At 50.0% G+C, this 13253-nt stretch overlaps 1 protein-coding gene across 2 annotated transcripts in view; it reads right to left on the bottom strand.

Annotated features, from left to right (window-relative positions):
* Positions 1 to 13253, bottom strand: part of WWP1 (WW domain containing E3 ubiquitin protein ligase 1) — an 866202-nt gene that overhangs the window by 145777 nt on the left and 707172 nt on the right. For both annotated transcript variants that reach the window (XM_086965959.1, XM_086965960.1), the window contains exon 20: positions 9075 to 9179. In XM_086965959.1, the coding sequence (XP_086822085.1) occupies positions 9075 to 9179 (105 nt within the window). The remainder of the gene's footprint in view (positions 1 to 9074; positions 9180 to 13253) is intronic.

The following is a 13253-nucleotide window of genomic DNA, read 5'->3' as shown; positions in this document are numbered from 1 at the left end:
GTGCCATGTCGACTCTTCACTTTTGTTCTGCACCAAAACACGCACCCTGCAAAGGCAGTGTGTGGGTGTAGTGGTACAGGACCTCTAATGGTGGCACAATAAGTGCTGCAGCCCTTAGAAGCTGTCTCTGGTCACAGTGCCCGGAGTAACTGTGGTACCATTAACAAGGGGCTGACCTGTGGTCAGAGATGCCAAATGGGTGTAGGCTTCAATGCAATTTTAGGGTAGGAACATAGGCCCTGGGTACCTGATTAGCAGGAGACCAGGGCACACTCAGTCAAAGAACATCAGCAATTCAGCAAAATGTGTGGGCATATCATGCACAAAAAGGGCACTTTCTCACACACCGGGGGAAATACTGGAAGGGCATAAATGTTTTGGGATATCTTTGGAGAGAAGAACTGAAGTACCAGTTTCTTACCTTTGGTAACGATGTATCTGGTAGAGCAGATTCTAGCCGCAGATTCCTTAACGTAGAATTATCCCCAGGCGTGAAATTTTTTTTTGCCACAGCATCCCTGCACGCCAGGGCAATGACACCATGTGACTCTGCCCTGACGTTGTCCGCGTGTGGGACATCAGCGAGGATACATAAGACCCACCTCAGTGCGCCTATGTCAGTTTTCTTCTGAGAAATTTCAGCGCCACAACGCGGAGCCATCAGAAACAAAAACTGTGAGAATACTGGAACAGTGTGCAAAAAAAATCGGCTAAACAGAAAGGGAAGAAACGAATGGTGAGGAACAGCACCATCCAGAATAGTGCCAGGCACTATGGCACCAACGTCATGGAAGGAAAGAACAGAGCACAGCTACTGCAAGCAAGCCAGCAAACAAATACAACAGCCTCCATGAGGCCAGAAAGCATGTGAAAAATTGTACAGCAGACGAAGAAGCCAGCAACCACAGCCCAGAACAGAGAAGGGCATCAAGGCCAGAACAGAAGAGGAACAACAATTCTCCCCCAGACAACACCATCAGGGAGCGATATCTGCTGAAAAGAGCCAAGGGTCAAGACCCAGCCAAGAGACCTCAACCCCAAGGACTGCAGAGGAGTCAGAAGTGCAATCAACGAAAGGAAGAAGAGCATGAGCACACCCCACACTGGAGGCCAGGGTACAGGGGCGCAGAAGCACCCATGAAATCATCAACCAATCCCCAGAAGGGAAGAAATGGAGCAAACAACAAGGCTAGTATAAGAAAAGGCACTCGCAGAAAACAACCACCCGGAGGCAGGTGAGTGCAGAAGACCAAAGAAGGGTCCTCGCAGAAAGGGGAGGAAGGAAGGGTCGTGAAGGAATCTGCGGTTAGAATCGTCTCTACCAGATACATTGTTACCGAAGGTAAGTAACTCGTACATCTGATAGAGACTACTAGCCACAGATTCCTTAACATTGAATAGATAACCTAGCCATACCCAAGGGGAAGGAGGTTCTGCGAGAAGACCTCTCCAGTTCAGGCGAACACAAGACTCCAACAGGGGACAAATCACAGGGACAGGAAAAAAAGCCCAGTCCTCCCCAACAGGGGACGAGTCATTGGGACAGGGGAAAGGGGGGGAAGAGTCCAGTCCCCCCTCCCCCATCCCTCCAAGCAGAAGAGAACCTCAGCATTGTGGAAGAACACCGGCCCCACAGACAAAAGAGGCAGTCCAGCTCTCACCAAGCAGGATAAAGCAAGGACAATACGAAAGGAGGCTAAAAGTCAATATACCAGGGACCTCCACCGGAAGCACCAGAGGTACAAGCAACGTAGAGGAGTACTGAGGAAGAAGACCAACACAGAGACTCCAACGAGAAGGGGTAGAAACAAAGACAAGAGCCCTCCACCGGGAACACACCCAGTGAAGAGGGCAGCCGAATCCATCACAGCTGGAAGTCAACAGACCAGACAGTACAGCGCCTCAGCAATAAGGCAGGTGGGAGAAGAAAAACGTGGTTCCAAAGGACCCCTGCAACAATAAGCAGGGGCGCCAGGTCCCACTCCAAGGCCCCTGGCCGTAGACCAGAAGAGCAGGCGGGCGCAGCTGGACGCTGACAAGTATCACGAAACTAAACGTCCAGACCACATTGTCCAGGCAGGGGCAGCTGGACGACAACAAGCGACCAGCCGGAAGATAAGAGGAGAAACAAGTAGGACGAACCAAGTCGTCAACACAGGAAAATAACTCCTCTGGAACACCAGACAGAGGACCAGGACGAACAGCAGACAAAGGGCAAAAACACCACAGCACAACACCGTGGATGGCCAAGAAACCGCACCAGCGGCATACAGCGACACCAGGAAGGGCGAGGAACCCGCAAGGAGGAGTCCACACTTTCCCAGCATAAGACAGGGCTATACAATAGCTACAAGTACTCCACGTAGGGTAGGACACGACCCAAGAAAGTATGGGAACCACTCTTCGGGAAGAAAAATCCCGCATCAGAGAACAAAACTATAAACCTGCGGCAGGACCCACAAAGTCTTAGAAATCAGCAAAAAGGTAATCCTTGTCAAAAAGGGGGGCGGGGGGGGGCTGAACCAGCAGCCAACTGAAGAGAGGGGCCAACCCGAGGACCCCGAGGGCACAGCAACCCACACAGAAAGTATAACAGCCACTCCGAACACCAAACACCAGGAGCAAGTGGGATAACACCACCCTCCAAGTCCCAGAGGATCAACAAACCCGCCTACTGAGGAGGAGGAGGAGGAGGAGGAGGAGGAGGAGGAGGAGGAGGAGGAAGAGGAGGAGGAGGAGGAGGAGGAGGAGGGAGCCCCGCAAGAAGACGCTGAATGGCAGAGTCCACATGAGTGTTAAACAGAAGGACCACATCAAAGGGCAGGTCAACCAGAACCTCCCTAATATTTTCAGGAAAACAGCATCACAGCCAAGCATGGCGACGGAGAGCCACAGAAGTGGCCATAGCACGGCCAAGCGCATCGGCTACATCCAAAGCTGCAGGAAGCATAAGCGCGGCCAACTCCCTACCATCCACCAAATCGTCCCGCAGATCAGCACGGGTTCCCTCATGGGAGACATGAGAAAGAAGGGACTCCACAGAGTCCCACAGGCTGAAAGTAGCCCTGGTCAACACACACAAAGTGTGAAGGACCCGCAAGGCAGCACTGGAAGAAGCGAAGACATTACGCCCCCATGAATCTAACCACCGGGCTTCCCGAGATGGAGGAAACAACAACACAGGCAAGCACGGAAAGGCATTCCTCAGAAGAGTGCCTGGAGCAGAAGGGTTTAAAGCAAGACAGACAGGGTCGTGCGGAGCAGGATGGTGGCGATGCAGGTCTCTCAAGCGAGGAGGTACCCCCACGATGAAGCATTACACCTCTGGTGTGAGGGGAACTGTCCTAAAAAAGGGAAATCCCCTGTTTCGCACTAAGGCACTTTATGAGTCACATGATAGACCTCCTTAACACTATGGACCCGGGGCTTCTTATGTAATCTTGGCAGCCAGGCGTCCCTCCACTAAGACGGTATGTACCTGCAGATGGAATAAATTTGTGGCATGGTGCACAGCAAAGGCTGTGGATCCCCTTCCTACCACTCTTTTTGAGGTTCTCCAGTTCCTCCTGTCTTTGGCCGAGCAAGGCTCTGCTCTAGGCACTCTTAAGGGCTACCTCTCGGCCATTTCAACCTTCCTCAGGCAACCTTCTCTTTTCAAGTCCCCGGTTGTAAATAGATTTCTTAAAGGCATTACTCATCTTTTTCCTCCTGTTCCCTTCGTATTGCCTCAGTGGGACTTGAACTTTGGTCTTACCGATCTTATGTGCGCTCCCTTTGAGCCGCTACATAACTGTCCTCTCAGACTCCTCACTCTGAAAACTGCTTTTCTGGTGGCCATCACCTCTGCGAGCATGGTGAGTGAGCTACAAGCTCTGTCTTCCATGCCTCCTTTTCTGGCTGTTCATCCAGACAATGTCATCCTCAGAACTCAACCTTCTTTTGTGGCGTGAATATATATGAGTGGGGAGTTGGCTCCTGCAGGTCCTTAAACCTCCTCAAGCCCCTTTTTGTGATTACTGCCAAGATTACATCATAGACTTCGGGAGGCAAGTCAAATGACGTCAACTGCCGCAGCTCAAACTCCACGCAAGGAGGTGGAGGCTGAACAGGTTCAGGGGGATTGACGGCCATGTTGAGCAGCTCGGGATACAAGACTCTTCATGCCCAATCCGGAGCCACAAGATCGACTTGGGCCTGGTCGTGCTTGATCTTCTTCAGCACTCGGGCAGAATTGGTATAGGCGTTAAGGGGTATAGAAGACCGCAACTCCACTCGTGAGGATAAGCATCGCCTAGCGAGTGCCGCTTTGGAAATTCCAACCCGCAGAATTGCGGACATTGCACGTTCTCCTTGGTGGCAAATAGATCTAACCAAGGCTCTCCACACTGTTGAAAGAGACCTTGCACCACCTCAGAGTGAAGACGCCATTCGTGATCCATCACGCACCTGCGGCTGAGCTCATCCGCCCTGGCATTCAGTGAACCTGCCAGGTGTTGAACCAACAGGGATATTCCCTGATGTTCCAGCCATGTCCAGAGGCGGAGGGGCTCTTGACATAGGGTCCACGACCCCACCTCACCTAGTTTGTTGCAGTACAACATGGAAGTGGTGTTGTCCGTGAACACCTGCACTACTCTTCCCCGGACAGAGGGAAGTAATGCTTTCAGTGCAAGACGGATCGACCAAAGCTCCAGAAGGTTGATGTGGAGCTCGGACTCCGCCGGAAACCAGAGTCCTCTAATCTCAGCCTCTCCTATGTGGCCGCCCCATCCCAGAAGGGATGCTTCTTTCACCACTGTGTGTTCTGGTGGGGGAAGGGAGAGGGATCTGCCATTGACCTAATCCTGGTTTGTGCGCCACCAGGGCAATTGTTGTGCAGTGCCTTTTGAGATCTGGACGCAAACTGACAGATTCCCATGATGCTGAGCCCACTGGAACTTCAGGTCCCACTGCAGAGCCTGAATATGCCACCTGGCATGATCGACATGCAGGATGCCATGAGGCCCAGCAACCTCAGGTTCATACTGACCGAAACCCGGGATAGAGGCTGGAATATCAGAATCATAGCCGGAATATCCTGGACTCGCTGTTCGAGAGGATAAACCCAACACTGCGTTGTGTCCAGAACCACTCCGATGAAGAGGAACTTCTGAGAGGGGGTCAGGTGGGACTTCGGCACATTGATGGAGTACCCCATTGAATGCAGGTCGGCCGTAGTCTGGAGATGGGAATTCTGCCTGGGGCGAGCCTGCCTTCAACAACCAGTCGCCGAGATAGGGGAAGACAGGAACACATGTTTTGCGCAGATGAGCTGCGACCACCGCCATCACTTTCATGAACCCCAAAGGGGCCCTGGTAAGGTCAAAGGGGAGCACAGTAAACTGAAAGTACTCGTGGCCATTTGTGAACTGCAGATAGCGCCGGTGGGCCGGCAGAACGGGGATGGGAAAATAAGCATCCTACAAGTCCAACACTTCCATCCAGTCTCTAGGGTCATGGGGGCAGACGAGACCTGAGCCAGGGTCAACGTTTTGAACTTCTCCTTCCGGAGGAAGCGGTTGACTTTCCTGAGATCCAAGATAGGACGCCGGCCCTTGTCCTTCTTGGGCACCAGAAAGTAGTGGGAATAGCAACCACAACCTACTTCTGGGGCAGGAACGCGCTTGATGGCATCCTTGGCCAAGAGAGGCGTAACTTCCTGTTGGAGAAGGGCCACTTGATCCCCCGACATGCGATGGTACTGGGCTGGCATGGCTGGAGGGATAGTCTCGAAGGGGAGGGAGTAGCCCCTTCAGACAAGCTGCAAAACCCACCTATCCGACATGATGGTGCTCCAGTGGAAGAGGTGATGGTGGATCCTGCCGCTAACAGCCGGTTGACAGGCCTGAAAGGTCGGACCAGGAGGGTTTGGAGGCAGCGGCAGAGGGGGTGGTGGTGGACTGGCCCGCCCGTAGGCCCCCAGAACCACACCAGTGGTTCTGGCATCCCCGGTGAGCTGAGGTTGAACAGCTTGCGCTGGCCTGTGGCTCCGAAATGAAAGTGTTGGGGCACCCCTTCCATTGCCACGAAAGGGGCGAAAGGCAGACCGTGCAGGGTTCATGGAGGAGAGGCCCAAGGACTTGGCCGTAGCCAGAGCGTCCCTGAAGTGCTCTAGCGCACTGTCTGCTTTGTCTTCAAACAGGGGACCGCCATCAAAGGGCATGTCCATTAAAGAGTTCTCGACATCCCCAGAAAAGCCAGTCGTTCTCAACCAAGCGTGACGGCGAAGCACCATCGATGTTGAAAGGGTCCTACCCAGGGAGTTAGCAGTGTCCAGTTTACAGCGGATGGTAGACTTTGCTGCGTCTCTCTCCTCAGCAATAGCACAGGAGAGTATGGCCCGGGCCTTCTACAGACACTGAGGTAGCACTTGCGCCACAGTATCCCACACAGAGTGGGAATAACGGCCCAACTGACATGCAGGGTTTACTGACCGCAGCCCTAAGCTGGAGGAAAAAAACAACTTATTCCCAAGCTGATCTAGCTTCTTCGATTCCCTGTCCGGTGCTTGGTTAGGGGATGCGCTTTGGGACGCTGAAGCTTGGACCACCAAGCTCTCGGTGGAGGGATGTTGGGAGAGGAAAGTGGGGTCGCCGGAGCTGGGCGGTCACGTTGGGTAACCATCCTATTAACAGGAGCTCCTGTGTTGGGCTGGACCAGGTGCCCAAAATGAGCCCGCTGCCGGCTGAAGCACCTCTGTCAGGAGGTTAGTCCTGACTACCACAGTAGGTAGCTCGAGGTTTAGGGCCTCGGCTACCCTTAGCAACACCACTGCGTAAGACGCTCCCTCCTCCATAGCCACGGTAGGAGGAGACAACATGCAAAGGTCTGGTGAGGTGTCCAAACCAAAGGCGTGCCCCAGTTCCTCTCTCTTGTCCTGGTCGTACTGCAAATGGTCAGTTAAAGAGTCATCAGACACCTCCCAGTCTTCCTATCCCTCCTCTGGCTGCCAACCTGACTGAAAAAGGTCAAGGTGGAATGCAGCCACAAAAGTACCCATTGGTGCCAGATCTGGCACCGGTCTCGCTCCGTATCCACATCGGGGTTGAAGCCGGGGTCGAGGCAGGAGGCAGGCTGCAAGTCAAGCCGGCGTCGAACATGGTGCCGGTGGAGGTGTAATAAGGTCGACCGTCACCTATCCGGATCCAGGCCTGGATCCAAGAGGGCCCTGCTGAGTCTGCGAGTCCCAAAGGCGCACCGGCAGTGTCGGGCTGCCAAAGACGGCATGCATCGCTTTGTAGAACTGACGAAGCTGGGCAGGGGTCGCTCCCGGTCCTGGAAAGGGAGGGATGGCCAGAGTCAAGCTTGAAGGCTCCGCATGCGGAGCCGCGGGAGAGGCACCACCCACACCCTTTGTTGCGTCGGCCGACGGACGAGGGGAAGTCGAAGAGCCACGATGCTTCTTCGACTTCTTCTTGTGCTTCGACTTACCTGACCCAGAGGGCAAAGACTTAGAAGAAGAGGGGTGATGGCTCAGCGATTGGTCCCTCGACCTCCCACGCGACCGGGACCTCGAACGACATGGAGCCGACTGCTGGGCCTAGAGTAGCTTTCGGGACCGCTCCCGCAAAGACTTCTGGGCCATGGTTTGGCAGGCTGAACAGGACTTGGGGTCACAGTTGCGCTCCAGACAGTAGAGGCACACGCGGTGCGGATCAGTCACCGACATCAGTCGGGTACAGGAACCGCAGGCCTCGTGCACCAGGAGTCAATGTTAGACTGAAAAACAAAGTCGACAAAAGTCACAAAACAGTCATTCAAAAAGTGACTGGGGTAACTCTCTCTCCGGCTCTGCGCTTGCTGGTGCGGAAAAAGAATGAACTGACGTCAGCGTGCGAGGGCGGTGTCTAAGTAGCTACTGAGACGTCAGCCCGGCGAACAAGACGAACGTGGAGACGACACATGGCACCTTTCGACACGCAGGGGTACTGCTGATGAAAAACTTTCCGGATCCAGTCTGTCGCCTGGGGGCAATTCTAAAGTAAGGAATCTATAACTGTTACTTTCAGATAAGTGTTGTGGCTTGTGTCAAGTTGTAATTCTAAAATGAAAGAACCACCTAATGTTAACACTACATCCATCTCCCAGATGAATTACCTAGCCTTAATAGGATCCACCTCCCCAGTCGGCTTGGATGCCGGCAACAGAGTACTGACGGACAGAGTGGTGCTTTACTCTTTTCCTGAGCCGCAGCCAGGGGGGGTGAGGTCTCCATCTCTCACGAGACTGTGAAAAACACAGTTTGTGATAAAAGATGAAGCAAGGACTCCTAGAGAATCAGGTGATCTCGAATTTGATCTAAATATCATTTCCTAGACACCTATGACCACACTTTTTTTTTTATTATTTTCACATTTGCAGTAGCAAAAGCTGGTTAGGTCCTGAAGAAAACAATAGTCCATTATTTGCTGAAACATGTTGACCTTATTTTCACACCTGGGCAGCAATATCCATAGGCTGCCTATTCCTTTTTAACATTGGTGGAGTGAGTCACACCAGAATAAAAATTGTTTCAGGACTCCCTCACCCAATTTTAAACACACTTTTTTCGCTCACATTTGATTTATCTGCACTGAAATTTTAGTCACCCCCACACTTAGATTGGTAGGATTCCACTGGTATCTAGCCTAGCAGATGAGGGTTATTTCCATCTCTTTCTCATTCTGCGGGGACAGGAGTTCCACCTTTGGGTCAAAATAAGAATCCCAAATGATGAAGGGCGGATCCGTGTGGTGACTGATGGGCATCTTCCTGACCGGTCCCCCCTCCTATTGAGGCTAGGTAACTCATCTGGGAGATAGATGTAGTGTTCACATTAGGTGGTTCTTTCACTCCAGGCACTCTCTGTAGACCCTTTGATATCTTTTGTGTTTATTAACTGTACGAGGGAACGTGTCAAAGCTTGGTCTTTAAACTCCCTGGGGCCCCAAACCCACTGTATTGTTATTATAGTAATTCTAAAATGAACTTGATCTGTTTTAGCTGCAAGTTTGTCCCTTAATATTTTTTCATATATAACAACTTTGATACTGCACCTGCCAGAACCAAATCATCTGTTTGCTGTTCCTTGTATAATGACGATAGACCGTGTTTCTCTGCCAGTCTGCTAAATCCACTTCTTGCATTCCACAGAGCATCACCTAGGAAATAATCACAATTCAATTAATACTTTGTTTCCTATAGAATATGCAATTTAAAATCAACATGCTAAACTTTCAGTTTAATTTCATTTAAGGTTTATTTTAAATTATATCTACTACACCATTGGAAAGTAATATAATGGTACAGTGATTTGAAATCAACTCCAAGCAGGAATATTAGAGTACAATGATTGGCAGAATGATGCTCAAGTTATGCCAGGTAAATGTACATTTAATCATTAGACTATTGACATTACGAGGCTGGTTGTGAATGAGATGGGCATGTAGAAGGCGATAAAGAAGGTGTAGGTCTCCGAAGGCTGGCACTAAAAGCTTCTTACGCAAAGCATAGTTACAGCAGTAAACAGTAGGATTGAACTCTTTGGCACAGTCTGGCAAAAATAAGCATTGGCACAAACTGCCCAGATGCAGAGAGGTACACAGAGGTGTGCCTATCTGTTCTCCAGAACAGGGGTGAGAATTTACTTAATTACTGCCTATGGCCAGGCATTGTATAGATGAACAAATTACTTCCCTTCAGTAAAGATTTCTCTGGTGGATGCTCTATCAAACCGCCAATTCCTCAACTTATGAATATTTCCAGCAGTCAAACTGGATCTAGGACTTTTCTCAGCAATTCCTTGCACGTGCTAGGTGGTGCTGAGCTGCTCCACATCAGGTCCATCCCACCCATGAAGTAGCTTGGGGGTCGCAACATAACTGCCACCTCTGCACGTCAACATCCATTTCTTTCAAATATCTGTCCGTCCTGTCAGATGAGGATCCTTCAATGATCAATTGTGCCAGTGTGCAGATCTCTAAATGGAATCTTTTTAAAACCTGGACAAAAAGAGTCTATTCTACAGAACAGCGAAGTGGGATGGGTGGTGAGGAATCTGTAGCTACATAGAGTATTAAATATAAAGAGCATTACCGAAGGTAAGTGACTTGTTCTTCTGATGAATACTTCTAATGACAGATTCCTCACCTTGTGAACAGATAAAGCAGTACTTCCCAGGTTTGTGGCTTGGTTCAGACAAACAAATCCTGCAGGACTGAATAAGAAAAATGCCCCTCCTCCGGACCTGTCTATCCAAAAGGTATTGCTTTCTGAACATGTGAATTGACGGTCAAGTATTATCCAGAAAGATGTCCAAGTCTGGCAATCCATGTGCCAGCACAGTGGTGGCAAGCCTTTGCTCTGGTGGAAGGAGAATGCAGGTTTCTAGATTAAAAATCTGGCATGGAATGGCCAAGAAACAATCTCAGCAGACACTCTACCTGGAAATTATATGTTTTTGAATTGCTCTGCTTAGTCCCAGAGAGCCCAATAAAAAGCAGATCAGCAACACAATAATCCATTATGTGATCAATGTAGAAGCTCAGACTCTCTTTAGGTCTAAGTGATGGACATTCTTCCTCCTTGGATGGAGAAGGAGGAGCAAAGAGCACAAGCCGAATGATGTGGAAAGACGGGACAACTATCGGGAGAAATGCTGCCTTGGTTAGTGGCAGCTGCTTATCTGAAAAAGGCGGTATACTGTTGCTGGACGGAGGCTTCTTGTAGCTCACTTATGGAACGAGCTGATGTAATGGCTATGAACAGGGCCACTGGAATTATGGGACAGGGGCGAGCCAAATTATGCGACAGGGTTGACTAAATTATGCAGAAAGAAAAGGGAAATTATGTGGCGCAATGCTGCATATTTTGTGATAGTATTACTTCATTAGTTTGTCATTTGTACACTGTCTGGGCATAGGTTGCACCTCATTAGTACGAAGTAAACGCCCAAATATAGCAATAAGCAACAGAAAGATGAGCAGACAATATTTGCCAGTTACAGCAAAACATCTGCTAATGGAGCACTTTGGCTTGTAGGCACCGTAAGAAAGTAGAGTCATCAAGGAAACCCTAATGAGCAAAGTTGACTTTATATTTGAGCTGGATGAGAGCGGATTTGGAGAGTCGGAGGACAAGATGGTGGCGGACTAACTGAACAGAGTCCTCCGGGGATGAGACAAGAGAGAAGCTCATTGCCACGCGGGAGTCTGCCCCACCCGAGTGGTAGCGGTGTGAGGTGCTACACCCAAGGTGCGGGGACTACTGAAGGTGAGACAAGGCCCGGGAAGTGACGTCCCCATAATGGGACCTGCCAAGGCCAAGCTCCCAAGCTAGAGAGCCACCCCACCACCAGTCTAAACGAGGTGGTGTAGCTTGTGGGAGGGAACGAACAAGCTGTATAACGGGACCTCTCCACCAGGTCGGGAAGATGAAAGCACCAAAAGCTGCGTCAGCAGTATACCTGACTTTAAGATGACGGTATTTCAGGGTGCAAAGGGACATAAGTGATAAAAAGAGGTACCCTTGGCTCCCCCAAAACTATCCTACCCATTCACCGCTATATTTAGGAGGATCTTGGGGACTTCCACAATGACAATCGGGGTACAGAAGCTTACCTCACCTGAGAGGCAACTGACTGGATGCCTGACCCCAAAATGACAGATCCGGTGAGGCTTTCCCAAGACAGTCAAAGCATTACCTGAGACAAGTGCAAATACCCCCTTCAAGTCTTCCATACACATTTATCAAAGACCTAAGCTATATAGAGTGGGGTCTCTACTGATCCTTGAACTCATTACCGGACTCGGCAACCAACAACTTTGTCAATCTTTATGGCTCTGAAAAGACAGAAGCTCAACAGGGTGTCTAATTATTTCACCCCAGCAGAGCCTATTAACAGCTTGTTGACAGCAGCCACAAGTGACACCATGTCCTGCACCAAAGAAGATCTTCTCTTCCTAGCAAGTGTTTAAAAACGAACTCCAAGAGAAACTTAAAACAGACTTGGCCTCTTCCTTGGAAAACCTTAAGGTTGACTTGAACAGTAAACTTACTTCTCTCCAGCACAATGTGGATTTTGCGGACAGTCGGGTGTTGGACCTGGATTCCAAATCTCTTAACCTGGAAACAGTGCACCGGCAACATAGAGGACCTTACCCAATCCCTCTGCGCACAACTGCAAGTCCCTCTCTTGAAGAACAAAGACCTCAGAAACAGATCGAGATGTGCAAATATAATGATTCGCGATCTGGAGGAGGGTGCAGAGGGCCCCGACTTGGAGGCCTTTGTCATAGGCCTGTTCGCAGAGTTTCTCAGAGGTAACCTGATGAAAGTCAAATGGGAGAGGGTCCACAAAGTGGATAACCCAACAACAGGTGAGAGGAAATGCATGTGGATGTGATGGCAAAGCACCATTCCTTCAAGGTGATTGAGGTAATTCTGCAGGCAGCCAAAAAGAGAGACAAGATTGCATTTCAGGAAGTCTCCTGCTCTCTTTATTAAAACGTAGCTCCGGCAACCCTAGTCTGACGACAACAGTTCAGATCAGTGACAGACAAGCTGTGATGAGACCATGTAAAATATCGCTAGACATATACTTTTGGGCTTGCCTTTGAACCATTTAATAAATCCCATCATACCACTGATTTTGTGGAGGCTATGGCACTCTTAGAGATAGGATGCTCCGAAGCACAGAAACTAGACGATGGCCCAGGAACCTTGAAGTGCATCACCAACAGATCCCAAAGTGGGGGCATATGGCTCTCTCAGAGACATCAACAGAAGCAGGGAATACGTTGACTGACAATAGTGCAGAGGATCCTTAGCTGGTCTCCTCTCCTAGACGTGGCATTGTTTACCCTTCTACAATGAATACGCATCTTATAGAGACAATGGGATGGAACCTCTCTCTAAAAGAATAAATGGGGAGCATAGAGATTTATTTCAAGGTCCACATTAAATTAAACCAGTGCTACTCAGGTCTATTTTACATGTTGTGATAATGCCCAACTAATGGGGCTACTAAAATACCTCAGTAGGGGTCTCTGACCAACTTGCCTACCAAGTTGCATTTCCCCATACCGGATATAAACAACTTAGGACCAGTTGTCTCTTTAGTTTTTATGTTGGGGTTTAAATTGTTACATTTTCCAGTACATGGATGGCAATTTGTTAGGGAGACAGAGGAGGGGCATGGAGGCATTGATAGGGAGGCGGAGCTCAGGGTGGGAGGG

This window comes from Lissotriton vulgaris, chromosome 4_1 (assembly GCF_964263255.1).
Source record: "Lissotriton vulgaris chromosome 4_1, aLisVul1.2, whole genome shotgun sequence".
Lineage (NCBI taxonomy): Eukaryota > Metazoa > Chordata > Amphibia > Caudata > Salamandridae > Lissotriton > Lissotriton vulgaris.
Note: the sequence above shows the minus strand (reverse complement) of the source record. Positions and strands in the feature narration are given on the sequence as shown.